The sequence below is a fragment of the Armigeres subalbatus genome, chromosome 1 (genome assembly GCF_024139115.2).
Source record: "Armigeres subalbatus isolate Guangzhou_Male chromosome 1, GZ_Asu_2, whole genome shotgun sequence".
Lineage (NCBI taxonomy): Eukaryota > Metazoa > Arthropoda > Insecta > Diptera > Culicidae > Armigeres > Armigeres subalbatus.
This window is the reverse complement of record NC_085139.1, coordinates 150,344,313-150,365,866: the sequence shown is the minus strand read 5'-3', so window position 1 is coordinate 150,365,866 and position 21,554 is coordinate 150,344,313. Positions and strand designations below refer to the sequence as shown.

Here is a 21,554-nt window from a genome sequence, read left to right as displayed (position 1 = left end):
TGACAGCTTGAGAAAAAAGTCTCTCGCGGTATGCTACATATCGTATATGTATACAGAGATGATAAGTAAGAGACTTGTTCTTTCTCTTTAGGATTCAATCCCTGTACAATACACGCTAAGAAAATCGCACTCAAACTTTTTGGTACTTTAGTCAGGGTTTTCCCTGATATATTTTCCATGAGCAATGCAGGGGCAGCTCGTAACATGACAAATATTTAATTTTTTGCATAATTAAAGCAAAACGTACATACCTCTATCCGACTAGAAGAGCATAACAAAAACTGGACACATTTCCAACAGATTGTGATATTTATAACTTACTTTGATACAATTTTGTTCTTAGTAGCCATTATCTTGTAACAAGATTTCATTTTTCTTCGGTAATGTGGTCGGGATGAAATCTACTTCATTGAGCACAATTGCTGATGAAGCTGTTTGTGTATACCAGACATAACTAAATACTCATCTTACTCGGTTGGCATTGCACAAAACAATATGTGTGAAAGAGTTGGTTTAAAAAATAGATTGTGAGAGTTCGGCTATGTGCCTGTTGTTAGAAATTTGATCTCATCAATAGCCTTTTGAGCTGCGGAGGACGATGGACGTCCTTCGTAGCTTAGTAGGTAAAGTACCTGTCTAGCGTACTGGTGTCGTGGGATCAAACCCCACCGAAGGAAGTGGTTACCCTCCAATACGTTTTTCGAACTAAATCTTTCACATGTTATGCAATTGCACAAAACGAGTTTCAGACATAGTCATCAATTTCCACGCCGGGTGGCTTATACCCGGAATATTGACAATTGACTTTGATTGTTCCTTATGTGGGGTTTGACCAGCACAAAATAATATGCAATCGATTCCTCACAGTTTTTCGCTTCAAAAACATATAATTTTGGTCAAGATTTCAGGGGCACCTAGAATAATTGAATTTTGAGCCTTTGTCCTTAAAAAAACCCAGTGTGGCATGGCTCGAAATGATGTTTAGGGATCAAGGGAATCTAGTCTCCCCAAATTCTGAGCTTGCATGAACTGCCAATTTAAACAATTATAAGCGTTCGTGAATATGCACAGTACGATGCAGGATCAACATACTTCAAAGGCAACATATGCAGCGAGTTTCTTTTGTTCTTGAAGACGCAGCATTTGCATCCGAATATTCATAAACTCATTTTAACAGTAATTGAAAAAATCGTTCTCGAGTGAATATGAACATCAAGCCACAAGATTATTTATGATTTCTTCAAAAGATTATGTTTTTATCTATCACATATTTGCATATGTGATCCTAGATAAATTAAAGTTTGTGTCATGTCTGCTCGAAAAGATTTATTAAACAAAATATAGTTGAGTGTTTCGAAACAACTCAAACATTGCAGTAGAAAAAATATACGTGTAAAACGTATTCAGATAATTGATAGAATATCTTACCCCAAATAATCTTCACCAATACGAAAAAAGCCTACTCCGTCATCGCTTTTAAAACAACTATGAACTCTATTATCTGCACTTTTCATTTATTATACTATTGCTAACAATGTTAGACTATGTCCTTGCTAGTCAAAAGTGCGTTAAAAATTGAGAAAAAATGCAAACGATTCCATGGCGGAGAATTGACTTCAATAAAATAAATAATTGGATTAGTTTACAATTTTTCTACTTGCTCTTGCTTTTGGTCGTTTAAGCTTGTTTTGCTGCAAGAATGTTTTTATTAGTTTTTTTTCTTGGGTTCTTAAAATGATTTCCAGTCATCTACAGTATTGGTCTACATTATCCAAACATATTTATTATTTTTTTGCATTGAACTAGACCAAAAAATCTTGCTCGTTTGAAATGTATAAAACTTCCGGCAGACTTCGCTCAAAATGGAACCGCACTACATATGTTTTTAAGCACTTGTCTCGAATAAAGTAATTCAGAACCCAGTTCGAAATTCGCCACCCAGAGCCAAGTTCGATACTTGTTTCAACATGTTTTATGGAATAAAACGACAACCGGTCAGAACTAGGTGCCTTTTTCAACTGACTAAATTTAATTTTTCCAAACAATGATTTTGATATTGGCATTTATGCACTACTACTAAATGCATGTTTGCCTAGTACAAAATCTTTGCGACTTTATCTCAAAATATGGTTGAGTTAAAAAACCATCTAGATTTTTCTTTTGAATTCTAGCATCAGTAGGAGCAGCTGTAGTCAGCTTAGGATTTCAATATCGCAAATGTTACTCACGATAATGTAATAATAGTGGAGACTTCCACAATTATTTTTACTAATCGATACATAAATTTCAAAGACCAGTCGTGTAAACTTGTAGAAATATTTTAAGTCTCTGGTCTATCTTCATGCAAAACCACAACTGAGGGACAAAACAGGGATTTTTTAGGGTTTTGTATGATAATTTGGAGCGTGAAGTATAAATCTTTAGCGACCCATTCCCTCAATTGCTGGTAAGTTATGGTTATTTATAAATACTGTTTGTTTCGATGATTTTAGTTGATTATTGGACATATGTTTGAACTAAGCGGAATCAGCAAGTTTATATTATTTTATTTCTGCTACAAGTTATTTTTTGTTTGTTTTCTGAGTTTTAAATTACTACAACACTTAATTTGAACAGTTGAAAAATATTATTCAAAATAATCAAACATTGCATTGATGCGTAGAAATTAATTTTCGATCTAATTTAATCGTTATCTCCCAATCATTAATTATATAACAGGGATTGAAAAGAAGATGAACACATTTGCACGACAATGAATGAGAGTGAGCGCGTTGCCTATCTAATTTATTTATCATTCTAGACTGTAATTCGTTAATTTCTTCTAAAATATTTTATTGCTCTCCTGCTGGGGGTAATAAAAATTTAAATGATCACAATATTTATAAAATCGATTTTTGTTGACACTTCAATTCGATTACAAGTGATAAACGAAAGTATTAGATTACAGCTCATGTATATGAAGCAAAACTATTTTAGTTTGCTCATCTTCAAATTGAAGATCAGATGTTATTCAACACACAAGAGTACAACCAACAGCTTGTGTACTTATCTGTAGTTCGACAACAGAGTATTGAATAATTACGATTACTCTGATGCTCCAGAAATTTTATTGTATAAATAATTGATAAATATGACTATTAGTAATAAATATGCTTATCGAATGCGAATGACGCACACGCTATGAAAAACTAAAAGTATTTGTAATATTGTTTGTCTTATGTCCATCGTCCTTGTGCTGTACCTTGGTGCTCATTGAATTTTTCACAATGTTAAAAGTATACATCATTTATCACCCACAACCAGTATTTCAGTGTATTCGATGAACTAATTTTAGCTCCGCTCTTTGTTTTACGTATATCTATGGTAATGTTCAGTGAGTTCTGGAACTCTTTTACACCGTGGTAAGTCGCAATCACACTGGTTTCATTCATTTGCATTACCTGTTGTAGACATTTATAGTTTCACTATTTTTCAAAATCGTGACAAAATCACTATTTCCTTAAGTCGTAAAAAATATGTTTGAAATTCCGATCAATTCGTGGTTCATTCTTAGAATTCACAATATGTTAAGAATTTCAAATATTTTTTAGCGAATTTTTATTTTACATCAATACATAGAGATTGTTTTTTTTTCTCATTGCATTTTACACACAAAATCACGCATCTAAGTATTCTACCTGCCAAAAGTATGAAATCGTTCAAATTGGGGTTACATCAATTACTCTATATATCCACAGTAGAGTTCGTTGAAGTAATACCAATTAGCTCGATCCATACTATGGATTGACAGTTTTCATGTGCTGCTCTATCATAAAAAGGTTTAAAGAATGGTTTGAACTCAATCGTCTCAGTGACTTTGTTTGGTTAAATTGAAGTTTAATGATAACTAGGGATAATTTTGAAGGATTAGCATTTCTCTTCCATAAAATATTTTTGAGTAAAGTTTTCTCAGTTTGTTTTTCTTTTTTGTTTTCGTTATAGTTTTCAGGCCGGAACAAATATTAATTACTTCTCTTTTTTTGTTAGTCTTCCCATAATAAAACAATAAGAAATAATTAAATTCAAATAAAACTCATCAGTTATCTTTAAACAAATGTGTTTAACATTAATATTGTACAATTTTTAAATATAAATTCTTATTGCCCCTCAAATAATTAATATTTGCCGAAAAAAAAATACCCGAGCAGCACAAGTCAGACAAAAATGGTTGCAGCAACTTGATAGTGACCAAATATGGTCACATAAGAGTTGCAGTAACCTATGTGGAACATGTGTTCTGCTAGGGTAGGTGGCGACAGTAAATGATATTTGTTCCGGCATAACAAATAGAACCTGTGAAGGACTCACATTTTGAACATTCAGAAGCTCTCACATTTGTATATTTTTTGTATGAATTTTGAAGGCCACTTCTTCATAAAGGAAACTCTTACTAGGTATTAAAAACTGGAAGATGAGGTCAATGCTTAGATTACGAATGTTTAGACAAAATCATACCCAACAATAAATATGAAATGCATTGGCACATTTAGTTGTATCCAAAAATGTAGTCCAAAAGTCAATCTATTACTGGTTTCACATCTATAATAGGAAAATATTTTATTGTAAAAAACTACCAATGAACAAAACAAAACAATTTCAAAACCTTTCACAAACCTGAGCGACATATGTTACTTATTCATCCCCATGTAATGTTTAATTTGATTTCATTCAGAAATTTCTATTTTTTAGTTTTCTTTTTGCATCACCCGAAACTCGGACATTTCTTTATAAATTTTAACATCTGAAAAAATGCAATCAGTACCATCTATGTGTATGTGTATGTTAAATGTTGTATGTCTATTGTTTATGTTCAATTCCTTTTCGTTTACTGATTCTTTAGTAAATATGCAGTGCATAATCTTTAAACACTATTTAATGACATTTTGCCAAAAAAAATTGTATGATATTTGGCACATCTGTATAACAGTTAAATTCTAATATTTGCCGTCTCTTAATATTTATGAATAAAAAAGGTTACGAACTGTAGAGCTCTTTTTTTGGAAAGATTCCAACTTCCTCTGAAATTGACTTAACATTATGTCTCATTTCGAGTTTAGGCCCGTATCAAATTACCCACGAGTACAATTGATTAAATATAAATCTGCGGTTCTCTATAATTAACAGTATTTTTAGCATACACGACTCCTTCCAATTAAACATTTAAGACCCTGTATTAATTCCAGATTCTAATTAAACTTAGACACGAGAGTACAAAAAATAGTTGATTCTTCTTGTGGTTAAAATATGTTTAAGGGCGGACATCGATCTACTTCTGATAGACGTCTTCCTCGTCTTACTTTGACAATTTTGATGACCATATCATTTGTCATTTAACCGTCCCTCTTTAGTATAATTTAAGTTCAAGCCGACTCTTTCTAGTTTCATTTTAGTTAGATTTGATTATTGAGACCAAGCCTAATTATTCCCTGAAATCCTATAATAAAAGTCGGAAAATATTTTTTTGTTAAATATCTTGGCTGTGCATATGCACAGCATATGTTTCGAAATGGACAAATTGATATGAAATTTGCGAAAAAGAATCCACGTGTCTTGGAGGGACTCGAACCCTCAACCTCCTACTCTCTAGATAGGCGTGATAACCCCTACACAACAAGACCACTTAAAGGTCACGTTTGCGGAAAAGCCATCAGAATCCGAGTACCAACCTCCACTGCGGTTAGCTCTTTTTTGCAAATTGAATATCTTTCGGATGCTTGATTTGCCCAATCTCCACATTTGCTTTACTGTTGTATATCCACAGCCAAGCGAGTGCACATTGTTTATTAAACGATAGGATCGCACTCCATGCCCCCCAGCAACGGACTGGGCGGGACGGTATAGAATGCGAATTCAATCGCACTCTGCTGTGCCAAAGGCTTGCTTGGCTAAAGCATTTGATGAGTTTGATTGCCTTTACGTAAACGGTCGCGTGTACTCAGACGACTAATGACGGTGAAAGACCGACACTTGATTACAATTAATTGCATATTATTCGGCAACTCGGCCGTACGAAAACCATTTTTGTTAAATATCTTGACTGTGCATATGCACAGCATATGTTTCGGAATGGACAAATTGATATGGAATTTACGAAAAAGAATCCACGTGTCTTGGAGGGACTCGAACCCTCCTACTCTCTAGATAGGCGTGATAACCCCTACACAACAAGACCACTTAAAGGTCACGTTTGCGGAAAAGCCATCAGAATCCGAGTACCAACCTCCACCGCGGTTAGCTCTCTTTTTTGCAAATTGAATATCTTTCGGATGCTTGATTTGCCCAATCTCCACATTTGCTTTACTGTTGTATATCCACAGCCAAGCGAGTGCACATTGTTTATTAAACGATAGGATCGCACTCCATGCCCCCCAGCAACGGACTGGGCGGGACGGTATAGAATGCGAATTCAATCGCACTCTGCTGTGCCAAAGGCTTGCTTGGCTAAAGCATTTGATGAGTTTGATTGCCTTGTGGCATTAAATGGACAGTACTTAATTCGTCTTAGACGGTTTAATACATTCCACTAAAAGAGCTTAATATATTTTTCGGAAAATATTGTTTTTCGGATAAAACTTTACGGATAGAGCGAAAATTAATTATAAAGGCCTTTGAAGAATGTTCAGTTGCAAAATTGTATGCAATTCTAGACGGCTTATGTAATTTCCCCTTAACATACCGTAGAGCGGGGTTTAATCAATTAGCGTGCTGAAGTTCATGACCATTGTACCAAGGCACCCTTATTTATACATTTGAATAGGGGGAAAGACGGCTTTGGCAGATTTTGTTCTATTATTGGCAGGGGGGTTTTTGTCTACCAAATTTTATGAAATTCGGCCACAATATTCTTTGATATGCAAATAATGTTTAGGCCAAATTTGAGCCTAGTCAGTCATAAAAAACCCCCCTGCCAATAATAGAACAAAACCTGCCAAAGCCGTCATTCCCCCTATATAAGAATAGTCAAAACTCGTTAAGCCACCTAGGTTGTTAGTATACACTGCTGGACAATATAATAGATGCATTGGTTATTTTCCATTAACCATTTGAACTGAAGCTTTTTTAGCCTAGCAATAAGATGCATAGCTACGAAGCCAGAGCATGTTGAATGTGACTGGGTTCGATTCTCAGTGCGGCCTAGATAATTTTTTGATTGGAAATTTTCTTCTTGGGCATATAAGTTTCCCATGATATACGAATGCAAAAAGGTCACTCAGGTGAATTTTTTTTTGTAAGAACTGTTTTTTCAGTGCGTATTATATTTAGCGTGATTTTCTAGTTCATAGAGAAAAAAAAAACATTTGCCAGGGGTCTCAATCGTTAAATTGTACCGGAATCGTAAATGATTATCATTATTTGAGTTTAATATTTGTATGTATTTTTTCTCTTTGTTTTTGACATGCTTTTTAATAACATTTTATTTTGTGTAGGAAATATTCAAAGCAAATGAAATCTATCCGTGAAAACTAAATGTTTTTCGTGTATTCATGCGAACTGAACATTTACAATGTATCTTTTCAAATATCTCCCTAAATCATTTACGAGACATTCAGTTTGAATCAACGCAGTATTCCTGGGTACTCCAATTTTGAAAAAAAAATATTGACGTTCTACGTAAAGAAGATATTCCTGCCTGTGGTAACAATAAATTTTGCCCCGATTTATTTCAATCGCTTTTTTGAATGGATGGGGTACCATTTGAAACGTTGCATGTAAATGGTATGAAAATCGAAATTTTATCGATATAAAAGCACTATTCGATGCAAAATAAGTGCAGGAGACTTTCTCTTGCCTGTCAAACTACTTCGTTATCCATAAATTTGCGTTGTTCCTGTTTTTCCTGTACTTTTTGACAATTTCAAACTATCATGGTGAAAATTTAAAAACAAAAAGTAGCAGGCAACATTTAGAAACACAGGTACTGCGACTCTTACCGATGAGCACCGTAAAAATGCCGAATTACCGTCTTCGACCATAGGTCGCACAGACTAAATAATACTTAACACCTAGCATTAGAAAACGGACAGGACATTTACACAACAAATAGAGTGGAGAATTTTTCACTTTACGAAAAGTTTTTTTCTGACTAGGGAATCGAACCCACACTCAACAACACACAAAAACGCCCTGACGACTGACACCGCTGCTAGCCGCACGACCGTGAAGCCTACCGAGAAGTAAACTCGGATACTCACGGCTGTAAGTGAATCTCATGCAAATAAACAGCCAGTAACTTATTGATTTTGTGCCAGAAATCAATCATTCGCTCGAAAAGTTGCTCTTTGAAAACAGCTCTGATTGTAGAAGAAAATAATTCGTGCTGTTGTTGCTGTTCGTTTATTGATTTGCTAAAAATATTGTCGACCAGAGCTATTTTTCCTTTGTTAGAAATTGGTATTTATGAAATATAAAACGCAGAATGCAGATAAGTTTGCGAGATCTAAGTTTGCAGAACATATCGAGCATGCATTGAAAATAAATAATGCTTAGTGGTACGTGCATTTGTATTGCGCTTCGCTTCAGTTGAAATAAACGACACCTCCTGTTGTCGAAATAAACGGTTGCGACGGCAGCAGTGCATGAACCTTTTTATGTATTTTTAGTAATGCTACCAGGACTGCATTCCAATTCTAACGTTCGTTAGTTAAAGTTAAATTTACTCACTGATAGGTTTCATTTGCCGACCTTGAAGATTCCCGGAAGATTATTTTATGTATCTGAATGTCACAGATTAATAATGTAAACAAAAATTGATCATTTCAAACGATAAATTAATGGGCTTTTCTTTCTTTTTTCCCTAATGCTTAATCAAATTGATAAGCGTTGTACTTATAACTTATAGGAAGTAATTCATTTATCCTTCCGGGACTCGCTTAGTCCTGAATCGTTCATGCAGTTTTACCCCCGTTGTGCACGACAAGCGTATTTTTTTCGCTTGTGTTGTACTTCTTACAATGGTGCGAGTCCTGGAGGGTTAATATGAATACTTAAACTGTTATCGTCTCACTATTATCTGTATTATATTTTTTATATATTATTTTATATACAGTGCGGTTCCATTTTAGTAAAATATATTTCAACTCCGTTTATTTAATTCTTATCTTATTATTTATCTAGTACTTTCTAACTTCTTTTCTATATTAAACATTTTAAACATAACAATCCTGAAGCATTTTTGCTTCTAATTTGTCGTGATCTCTTAGTATTCTTTAAAATAATTTGGGGATTTCTACGGTGCTCTCTTAGGGGCCCACCTTAGCCTAGCGGTAAGATGCGCAACTATAAAGCAAAACCATGCTAAGGGTGACTGGGTTCAATTCCCGGTGCCGGTCTAGGCAATTTTCGGTTTGAAAATTGTCTTGACTTCCTTGGGCATAAAAATATCATCGTGTTAGCCTTATGATATACGAATGCAAACATGGTAACTTGGCTTAGAAACTTCGCGGTTAAAAACTGTGGAAGTTCTTAATGAAAGCAGCAAGGCGGCAATGTCCCAGTGGGGAATGTAATTCCAATAAGAAGAAGAAGATGGTGCTCTATCAGTGCCGAGAATGGACATGTAGTCTAACCTTTGAGTAGCGTTCAACCCACATGGAAAGTTCTCATTTCGTTATCCATCATTTAATGGAATATATTTTTAGAAAAATAATTCGTGTTGAACTACTGCGATTGACAATCATGCAAGCAAAAATGGGAAAGAAACAATAAATAGAACATAAGGTATCAGAACTATCGAATGATCTGTTAATTGTTAACTTTTGAATTGGTAACATAATGCTTTTTAAGTTTATTTTTCCAGTTAATTCATTTTAGACTATGATATTTATATTGTTGAGCATTTTGAATTTAAAATTTAAGTTTCATATGTTCATCGAAATCATGTTTAACACAAATTTACATACAAAACATTGAAGAAGAAAAATAATAATATTTAAAAGAATAAACGTGGAAATTCCAACTATCCTTACATGTGAACCCTCTTGTTCCTATCCCCATTCCTCTTGTCTGCGTCTATCAATTGTTATACCTGTTACCCACCTCCTAACAACAACCAACTGTGTGCAAATATCCCAAACATAGGCTATAGTAGAACCAACAAGTGATCATAGCAATAAAGATGCTTTAACGATATCAACTTTTTTTTTTGGCGAGCTAATGAACACTCATCCAATGATCTGCAAAAGTTAGATTAAATGATAGTTTAACAATCAGAAAATGGAATTTAATAAACTTCAAAAGTTACACCAATCATATCTACCAGGCAAGTTGATACTGAATGAAAACGACATTTTATTGGATTAGTACTCGTGTTATATAACCACCCGCCTGATGTTGAAACCCAGGGTTTGAATTCAACAAATGTTACAACCAAAATTCTCTTCAAACCTGGATTTTAACATTAAAGTTTATTGCACATAGCTCATCTTCAAACAGAATGTATGATGACAATTTGAAAACAAATACATGATATCGCTATCTTCCGAACAATTACAACATAATTCATTTGAACTATGAAAAACAACTGTGGAAGCTTATTTCATCGTATTATCGTTTGGAACAAACTTGAAAGAACTGTACTGTCATTCTACGTATAACTGTACGAAAATCTTAGGAAACCAAGTAAATATGATGCAATTATGCTTGTAAAGGCAGTACATGTGTATGCTTAAATAAGTGAGTACAACTGTAGAAGTAGAAGGTCCACTTCAGTTCGAAAAACTACCAGTACTATATTGTTATTTTGGCAATTGACAAAGGTTCTTCATCATCAGGTATACGGATAGCGGACAAGGGTAGCACGTTTCCTTTCAAATTTGAAATTTGTACTATCGTTAAAACTAACACAAACATTTTTATTACAAAATAAGAAAAAAAAAACTCAGAAAAAGTCATCTTTATATAGCACGGCAAATTCTAGAATTAGTAGTCAAAATGGTCAAGCCAAGCGTGTGTGTCAATACTTACGCGAATCTTGATCAATTTTTCATAAATAATACTGAAGCTCTTTAGTCTTCACACTCATAACACGGTTTTTCTAAGAGAGTTTCGAGGAATTGTTTTTTAATCAATTGTTGGGGTAATTCTGTATACCCTGTATTTTGGAGGAATTCGGGTGGGGTATCTGTAGGAATTTCTGGAGGATTTCACGGAATATTTGTGTCAGAATTCCTGGAAAACTTCAGTGGTAATTAATGTAAAAAATCCGGGAGGAGTCCCTGAAGAAATTTCTGAGGAATACTTTTTCTGAAATTTTTTTAAAGGAATTCCCGAGGGCAGTTTTTTGAAAAAAAAAAATCGGGTGGATTCACAAAACAATTTCCCGGGAAGTTCCTGGAGAAGTTTTCGGAGAACAATCTAAAAAAAATCCGGATTGGCGGATAAATTCCTTGAGGAATTTTCGGAAGAATTCCAGGGTGAACATACCGATGATTTTTTAGGAAACTTTCAAGCTTGGGAGAATTTCCGGACGAACCGAAGTGGTGTTTTCCGGAGAAATTCCTGAAGAATATCTGGGAGAATTTCCTGGGAATTTCCCGAAGAAATCCGAAAGAAAACTTTTTGGAGGAAATCTCGGGAAAATTACCAAATACCTGGCGGCATTTCTAGAGGAATCCCTGGGGCAATTTTCGGAACAATTCCTGAGACGACTTTCGGAAGAATTCCTGAAGGAATTTGTGGAGGAAATTCAACTCCAACTCCTGGGGCTATTTCTGGAAGAATTCCAATGGGATATTCTGGAGGAATTTCTGAAGTATATTTGAAAGCAATTTCGGAAGGAATTCCTGGGTAAATTTCTGGAGGAATTCCATTGGGAAGCACCTCATGTTACAACATGGTATCGGAGAAATAAGCGAAAACGGAGAGGTGTTCGACTGGCCGACTGGAAGATGGCACGGTGAGGAACGTTGACAAACTAGAAGCGAACCGAGTCCTCTAGCTGGAGTGGCCTCAGCCATCTTAAGCTTCTAGGATGTGATATGGTGAAGAGTAACGTACAGAAGACATTTTACCTTTACTCTAGCTTTATTAATCTACTTACGCACTATATGTATATATATATACATGTACACGTAACTATAGAAGAGAGGTGAGTAGTTGTAATAATTTATCGTAAATCCCAAAATATTAGGCAAGAGACAGCACAATCACACCATCTTGCGTCATAAAAGGTAACTAACGCCTGAAAACGATAGCCAAGGGGTGCGATAATTGCAAAAATCACACTAATTTTAAAACTTTCGAAAATTTGAATTACATTTTTCAAAATTTTATTTTTAAACTCAGATATTCAAATGGGGTCATGGTATGATTTCTAGCATATTATTTCGAAATGTTACACTGCATATTGAATTATACGTTTAAGGACCCCTCGAAATGTCTCTTCACTACATTACTTGCCTTTGGTGACACCGTGGCGTTACTGTATTGTTTTATTCAAATTAGCCATAGTGGACTATATTGGTACTAGAGTATATTTGATTGCTGTGTACCGTTCTCAAAGTTTTATGCCAGCTAATCCTAGCACGGATTTAGTAAGAAAAAGTAAGAAAGATCCTGTGTGGATCATATTGCCACGATCCGTATTATTCATAGCAGGTCAACGAATTTTAAGAGTCCCTTTATTTGGATTTGATTGGCTATGGTACTTGGACCATCTCAATCACGAGATGTGGAGAAGGAGTGGAGTAACCGGGAGCAGGCCATTTGGCATAAAGTCATTTGGCATAACGCCATTTGGCATAAGGTCATTTGGCATAAAGGCCATTTGGCATAACGGTCATTTGGCATAACGGACATTTGGCATAATTATAACCAACGTCAAAAGTGAGGGTCTTTTGGCATAACGGACATTTGGCATAATTTTTCTTTGCGTTCGCTAAATGGTGACTAAGTGGTGCGGGAAACACCCCGGAATAGTAAATATAACACCCGTCAATAACAATATTAAAAAGACATTGTCTTCTCGTGGAAAGAATGCATTTGCAATGCAATGCAAAAGTAGGCGCATGTCCGGACTAGAGCAGTGGTGAATATAATCCCCTCTTTAAAAGAAGGCGTGTTACTGGATTATGGCAATGAAGGATGAGATCCCTTCTTTAAAAGTAGGTGCATGCCCGGATTAAGGTCATGGTGGATCCGATCCATTCTTTAAAAGAAGGCGCTTGCGTGGAAGTGATCCCTTCTTTAAAAGTAGGCGCATGCCCGGATGAGGGCCATGGTGGATGCGATCCCTTCTTTAAAAGTAGGCGCTTGCATGGATTATGGCAATGGAGGATGTGATCCCTTCTTTAAAAGTAGGCACTTTCCCGGATTATGCCAATGGTGGATGTGATTCCTTCTTTAAAAGAAGGCGCATGCCCGGATTGAGGCAATGGTGGATGTGATTCCTTCTCTAAAAGAAGGCGCTTGCCCGGATTGAGGCAATGGTGGAAGTGATCCCTTCTTTAAAGGTAGGCGCATGCCCGGATTAAGGCCATGGTGGATGCGATCCCTTCTTTAAAAGTAGGCGCATGCATGGACTATGGCAATGGAGGATGTGATCCCTTCTTTAAAAGTTGGCACTTTCCCGGATTATGACAATGGTGGATGTGATTCCTTCTTTAAAAGAAGGTGCTTGCCCGGATTGAGGCAATGGTGGAAGTGATCCCTTCTTTAAAAGTAGGCGCATGCCCGGATTAAGGCCATGGTGGATGTGATCCCTTCTTTAAAAGTAGGCGCTTGCATGGACTATGGCAATGGAGGATGTGATCCCTTCTTTAAAAGTAGGCACTTTCCCGGATTATGACAATGGTGGATGTGATTCCTTCTTTAAAAGAAGGCGCTTGCCCGGATTGAGGCAATGGTGGATGTGATCCCTTCTTTAAAAGTAGGCACTTGCCCGGATTATGACAATGGTTGATGTGATTCCTTCTTTAAAAGAAGGCGCTTGCCCGGATTATGACAATGGTGGATGTGATTCCTTCTTTAGAAGAAGGCGCTTGCCCGGATTGAGGCAATGGTGAATGTGATTCCTTCTTTAAAAATAGGCGCTTGCACGGATTATGGCAATGGAGGATTTGATTTGTTCTTCAAAAATAGGCGCTTGTCCGGATTGAAGCAATGGTGGATGTGATCCCTTCTTTAAAAGTAGGCCCTGCCCGGATTATGGCAATGGTAGATGTGACTCCTTCTTTATAAGTAGGCGCTTGTCGGGAATAAATCAATGGTAGATTTGATCTCTTCCCCGAAAAGCACAATTCAGATTGATTTGGTTGCAATAACTCATATGTGACTTGATTGGTTTTAGTAACTCGTCTACGACAAGTGTCTTGCTTGAGTTTTTAAAGTTAGGCGCTTACCCGGATTAAGGCAATGGTGGATTTGATCTGGTCTTACGGCGCATGCTAGGATAGAAGCAATGGTGGGCGAATCCCTACTTTAAAAGTAGGCATGTGTTCGGAATAAGTCATTGATGGATGTGCTCCCTCTCTCGGAAGTAATTCTGCCGTTTTATTATTTCGTTCTTTCGGAAAATGTCTACCATCAATCTAAATTTATCAGAAAACAGCCTCGACCTACTTTATCTACGCTAAACATTACATGAAATATCCCTTTCGCTTTCACAGATCGAAATTATGCCAAATGTCCGTTATGCCAAATGACCCACTCTTTTCTTACAGTTTAAAATTATGCCAAATGTCCGTTATGCCAAATGACCATTATGCCAAATGACCTTATGCCAAGTGGCGTTATGCCAAATGACTTTATGCCAAATAACCCTGACCCGGAGTAACCTGACATGCAAGCGGGTTTATGAAAAAAATAACAACCTTATCGAGGCACAAGTATGATGCCTTCTCGTGTATAGTATTGCACAACGGGATCTCGTGCGAACCCACTCCAAGCAGAAATTAAGGTTGTACTTAAATTTGTTACTTAGCGAACCAAGTGGTTCACTTTTGGTTCACATTCAGTTCCAAGCACCTTATCGGAACTTCAAAGTTCGCTTTTGCACTCTCACTATACAAAAAAATACTTAAAATGAGCTAAAACATCCCTTCTTATCCGAACTATTGGATGCTTGGGATACGGGTCGAAACTGGTGTGAGGCAATGATCTATCACCGCTTCTGTTGTTCGTCGTAATCGACCTGATTCTGGTAAGCATGCCTAGTGCTCCTCTCCCGCAGGTTTAGTCATCAACGTCAACAAAATCAAATCATTGGATGTGAACACGGCGACCCCTTCCAGCTTCACAGTGACCGGGCAATCAGCAAAGAATGCTAAAAGATTCAAGTATCTTGGCAGCCAAATCACGTCAGACGACGAAATGAAGATGGACATTAGCGCATGAATCAAGAAAGTCAAGGCTGTACCCCTTCCAATTAAAAAGAAATATGCGTAAAACATGCAGAAATCAGTGAAATAGTGTGCTAGTGTGCTCAACTGCTGAAAGTGTTCATCCACTGATGTATGCAGCACATAATTCTAGCCTGGTGGTCTCACAACTGGATCTCGATAACCGAACTCTATCCAATAATAGCATATTGAGCTCTATCTTACTATCTTATTACTATTTTACCAGAGGCCGGTCACAACTGAAGTTTGGGAACGGAAGTAGGGCTGGGTCTGCCACGGTGTCACGGTTTTACGTAGAATCTTATTTATTTATCAGATTAAGGCCGGAATGGCCTGTCCAGTAAATAAAAGACGTCTGCATTCAACTCGGTCCATGGGTACAGGTCGCCACGCAGTCTGCGGAGGGTCCACAAATCGTCTTTAACATCGACCCACCTTGCTCGCTGCGCACCTCACCTCCTTGTGCCCGTCGGATCGTTGTCGAGAACCATTTTCACCGGGTTATTTTCCTACATTCTGGGGTTTCGTACAAGACCCCGTTGTGCAATACTATACACGAGAAGCCATCGTACTCGTGCCTCGATGAGGTTGTTATTTTTTTCAGAAACCCGTTGCGTGCCCGGTCCACCACAGTATTCCGATTTTCGCGGTGTGAACGATGAATGGTTTTCCCAACAGCTATTGTAACTCGTGGTTCATTCCCCGAGCAGGAGAAATTGGCGGGGTTAGGGACCACCTCCAACAGCACACGAGGGAGGCAGGACTACATCCCCGACCCGCTAAACCGTTTCCATTGCCGCCAAGCCCATAGTCCCTTCGGTACAACCAGAAAGTAATGCTTCAAAGGGCGGCAGTACACGACGCACCCTCGAGCTTAGCTGCGTGTCCTTGCAGCATCGAACATCGTGACTCGCTTTTTTAGAAGAATACCATGGTATCGAGCCAGCGCGTTGCCGGCTTTTCAGGTGGCCTTACCACGCCCTATGTCCTCGGAAGGTGGGAAGGATAGACTTCGCGCCTGCTTCCCTCTGCACGGCTGGTATCAAGAATGATGATGCCGCGTGCACCCCAAATTGACCTCTCTGCGATAGGGTCTTTTCACCAACACACAGAGGGACTTGCTGACGCGGTGCCTACGCCTACCCTAGCCTTGACGAGGACCCCTCTCCGTCCTCGGGCTCGGAACCCGCCAGGTTGACCGACGCCGCGATAGCGACGATACCATGTTGTTCTTCGCGCGGCCACTTGTTCGATAAAAGGATCGAGTTCGACCACAGGGCATGACCACCGGTATGACCCATGAAGCCGACTCAGAACTCTTGGACCACCTCTTGTTTGCACCTGAACTAGCCATCCTTGAGTCCACGCGCCACCTTCTGTGTAGCTCCGAGACTATTTGGACGATAGCCGATAAAACGGTGATCCACCCAACTTTATCTTTACACATCCTCCGAACTAGGTTGTCCGGGGTAGTGTCCAGACCACATGTGGCAAGCATGTGGTCACGCATTGCGCAAAAACCTGGGCACACGAACAACACGTGTTCCGCCGTTTCCTCTAAACCTGCGCTCAGGCAAGGCCGAGCAAGCCAGCTGCGCTACCTGCACTGTGAATTTGCAGCACGCTTAAACGCCGGGCACTTCAAACCCCCCATGGGGTGCTTGCTGTTCATAGCTTTGCTGGAACAAATCAAACAATTGGGAGGGTTCGTGCAGCATTGTGCCTTATGTCCCTCCAATCCGCAGCGTCGACAGAGCTTACTTCTGTCAGGGCCTTCACAGTCCCATTGCTTGTGCACCGGTTCCAGGCACTTGAAGCAAACTTCGGGTTGCTCGTATATGCCCACAGGGCACACCGACCATCCCACCTTGACGCTCCCTAACTTGACTACCTTGGAGGCATCCGCTGCAGATAGCCGAACTAATGCTACCTGTGTCCCTGCCGGACTTTTCCGTAGCCGAACGGCTGCGGTGGGCGTCTCCACTTCACACTGTGCCGTGACGAGCTCTTCGACTTCGGTGATCTCGTCAAGGTCTTTAACCCTTAGATTCACCTCCGTCGTGAGTGCCCTCACCTTGACCGTCTCGCCTAGGACTTCCTCTGCCAACTTCTTGCAGGCGGCGCCCTTTTGCGAGACGCCCCGTTTCAGCTCGAGGATCATCTTATTCGACGTACGTCGGAGCCGAGTTCACCGAGCTTGACGTCACTTCTCATCGCCTTCAAGACGTCCGTGTACTCAGCCTCGTCCATCTTGATGACTAGGGCATCGCCCCTGGAGCGATTGGCGCCTACCCTAGACTTCTTGCTACCCTCATTCTCCTGGGCCTTCTTTTCAGCTCTTGACGTCTTCGGTTTCCTCTTGTTCTTGACCAGGGTCCAGGAGGCGTCATCCCCCTCTATTTCCCTGGTCTGGGGCGGCTGAGAGTTTTCAGCCTGCCGTAACCCCTTACCACCGTATTTCCTGGGTGGACGGACCTTTCCAGGTCCTTCCTCCCCCAGTTTGGAAGGTTCCTGGCCGGGGTTCAGCTTCCCAGCCCCACTACCCTTGTTCGGGGTAGTAACCCTCCGCATTTTGAAGCGGCCCCCAGGGAGCTCATCCCCTGGATACTGTCTCCCCCGTTTTTGTGTCTGCTCCGTTGGAGCAGTCACCCCCGACGTGCCCGCGAATACTTGAGCCTCAGTCTCGGTAGACTTTGGCACCACCGTCTTCGCTGGCACGCCTTCGGTCGATTCGACCTTGCCCGAGTCCGCGAATCCTTGGGCCTCAGTCTGGGTAGACCTCGACTTCACGGATTTCACGGGTTTACACTTGGCCATCCCGACCGCCCTCTCCAGCTTGGCGTCCAACATCGATTTTCGAAGTTTCAGCAAGCTCCTCTTGAGGTCCTTACTGATATTATGCTTCGATGACGCAAAGTCGATGATGGCGTCCAGCTGTTCCGTCGCCACCTCGAAGGCCGAAAGCCCATCGCGTTTGCGGTTCATCGCCTCCACAAGCCATGGGCCGTCTATAACCTCTACCGGCGTAGCCTGGGAGATGGTTAAGTGACCCACGCTGGCGCTGCGCACCGAGCTGTCGACTATTGCTTCTGGCCTCCTAGGCGGAGACCTGAACAACCCACCTCTTGCGAAGGGGTTGCCGCCTACACTACTACCACTAATTGAAGAATTGACTTGTTTTTCCATTTTGGCCCCACGAGTTGCTCGGGAAAAGAGGTCCACTACGCCAGAGCCTAGCATGACGCGGTAAGGGACAATTACTGTGAAGGGTGCCCAGGTACCCCACTGGCTCCGTTAAAGGCCTAGCTCATTATTTCACCCCCTGGCCATGCATCTCCTCGGCACGGGTCGCTTAACGCCTTGGGATTAGGGGTTAGGGACGATGGTCCCTTTGGTCGCACCCACTCACTCTAGCAGAGGTCAGCAGGACAACAGTGCCCAGGCTGCACTACCAGCTAAGTACAAAACCCTTAGCTGACGGTCGACTGTCATCGGAAGACCCGTGGAAGCGTGAGATTAGAACTTGTGAGGACCAGAGCTGTGTAGGTCGCTCCTTCCCAGATGTCAACTCACCATTTCGCAGCCCAGCCTTTCCTCTCGAAAACTCCAAGTGCGCAATGATCCTACACCAGGACAGTGGCAGGTCTCGTGTCCATAGAGGACTAATGAGTTTTGTAGATAGTCAGTTTAGAACGGCGTCTCCGAATTTCTCTGCTGGTATCGTATTCTTCAACCACCTCGATTTCGTTACCACAGATACAAACTCGTGGTGGGTGGCTAACATTGTCCTCTTTCTATCATGTACCTTGTCTTCGATGTGTTAATGACTAGTTCATTCCTTTAAGCTCCCCTTATTAGTCTGATGTAGGCTTTCTCCGAATTCTCAAAGTTACGTGCCATAATATCAATGTCGTCGGCGAAACTAAATAGCTTAACGGACTTCGTGAAAATCGTATTACTCCCTACAAAGCGATGTTGAATAGCAGGTACAAAAGACCATCACCTTGCCGTAACCCTCTGCACGTTTCGTAGGGACTCGACTCGAGCATGTCCCTGAAACTTGAACTACGTACAGCATTCGATCCATCGTTGCCATAGCTGATCTCGATCGATTATGTGGGCCCGTTGTATTAGAAGCATTTCTGCAATATCTGGCGTACGGAGAACACCTGGTTTGTAATGGAGCGTTCAGCCATGAATCCCGCATGGCACTGCCCCACGAAATCTTAAAATAGGTTTTAGTCGACGGCATAATATTTGGGAGAGGACCTTGTAGATAGCATTCAGCTATGTGATTCCGTTGTAGTTGGTACAGTGGATGGGACAAACGACACGTTTCATCCACTCCTGTGTATTTAAATAACTCTTCTGGTAGTCTTTCATAGAAGCGGAAACAAAATCTTTAAACAAGTATTAGTCTGAAATCCAGCTGAACATCGAAGCATCCCAAAGAAATATAATTAGTCGATCGAAACCCAACTTGTTGAAAAATTCTGGTAGATTTCCGGAAGAATTTGGAGAGTAATTTTGGAAGCAATTCTCGAAGGAATTTCTGAACGAATTCTTGGGGGAATTCCCAAATATTTTTTTGGGGAATTTCCTGGGGAAATTTTGAAGGTAATCTTGGACATTTGTCCAAGAAATAGAGACAGAGAAATTCTTTTGTAAATTTTCGGAGGAACTCCTGTGGAAACTCCGGAAGAATTCATGGGGGAATTTTTTGTTGAATTACTGGAAGTATTCCTAGGGGTATCTCTGCAGGAGTGCCTGAGGAAACATTCAGAGAAAAATTTCTGGTCGATTCCCGGGGAAATTTCGGAGAAAATCCTGTGGAAACCCTGAAGAATTCCGGTGGAATTACTGAAAGAATTCCGGTGGAATTACTGAAAGAATTGCTAAAGGTATTTCTACAGGAATACCTGAGAAAACATCAAGAGCGAAATTCCTGACGAATTTTCGAATAAATTTTTAGGGGAAATTTTTGGAGGAATTCTTAAGGGCAATTTCCAGGGGAATTAATGCAAAAAGCTTCGGTGGAATTTTCAAAACAGCGCCTGGGGGAATTTCCGGAGAAATTTCTTGAGGAATTTCTGGAAAAAAATCAAGGGAGTACTGCCGGAGGAAACTACCAAAGAAATTCCTGAGGAAAGTTCCAAAGGGATTCCAAGGAGGAATTTCCAAAGAAATTTCAGACAGAATTCCAAACGAATTCCTAGAGGGAATTTCCAAAGGAATTCCTGGTGGAATTATCAAAAGAATTGAATCGTTTGTGAAACTGCATATGTGTCATTTTTGGAGATTTTGAAATATTCTGAATCCAAAAATACGAATGCTAACAAAAACTTGATTTTTTTTTCGGCAGTTTATGGAAATTGTTCGTTTGTTTGAGAAACTATATATGTGCACGGACTTTAAAGAGCAATTATAGAACACTGCTTCCCGTTTCCGATCTGGAAGTGCACCAGGGAAAATTTAGGAATAAATCGGGGAATAGTTTTCCTGTGGTAATTTGAGGTGGAAGTCCTGGAGCAATTTCCGAAATGAAATCTGGGGAAGTTTCCGGAGGGATTCTAGGTGAGAATTTTTGGATAATTTCTTGGGGAAGTTTCGGAGGAAATTTCTGGGGGACTTTCCGGAGCAGCGAACACGCGGAGGAATTCCAGGTGTAATTTCCGGATGATTTTCTGTGAGAATGTTTGGAGGAATTTCTGGAGAATTTTTTTTGGGAATTTTGGGAAGACACTCGTGGGTAAATTGAGGGCATTTCCGAAGGAACTCCATGGTCGATTACAATGAAAAACAGTAGCGGAGATAAAATACATCGTTTATCTTCCGGGTGGAATCTTGCGTGCTGACGTCGGAGAGTCTTGTCTATATTCTCCTGTATCCAAATTATGATAACTTTTGATCAGGCTTAGCATTGGTCATGATAGTACATAGTTGGTACGCTCTGTTTTTTCTCATATTGATCGTCGTTACCAAACGCAATGTTAGCAATCAATGTTCCCACCCATAACCCGAGCAAAATCGGTCAACAAAATCAGAGCAAATTGATATTAAGCTCTGCTGTCGAAATTACGTTGAAAACAAAATTTGAGGTCAATTATTATTCAATAAAAATTGATATCAGAACATGTTTTCAATATGCATTCCTGAGATATCATAATGATAGCAGCTATT

The 21,554-nt window shown here is 39.8% G+C and overlaps 2 protein-coding genes across 3 annotated transcripts in view; one reads left to right on the top strand and one right to left on the bottom strand.

Annotated features, from left to right (window-relative positions):
• Nucleotides 1-21,554, bottom strand: part of LOC134205263 (UNC93-like protein MFSD11) — a 223,722-nt gene that overhangs the window by 163,378 nt on the left and 38,790 nt on the right. The window lies entirely within an intron of this gene.
• The window catches only part of LOC134205261 (teneurin-a-like), a 94,134-nt gene that overhangs the window by 51,148 nt on the left and 21,432 nt on the right, over nucleotides 1-21,554 (top strand). The window contains 1 exon segment of the mRNA XM_062680353.1: nucleotides 3,375-3,401. Within this exon segment, the coding sequence (XP_062536337.1) occupies nucleotides 3,375-3,401 (27 nt within the window).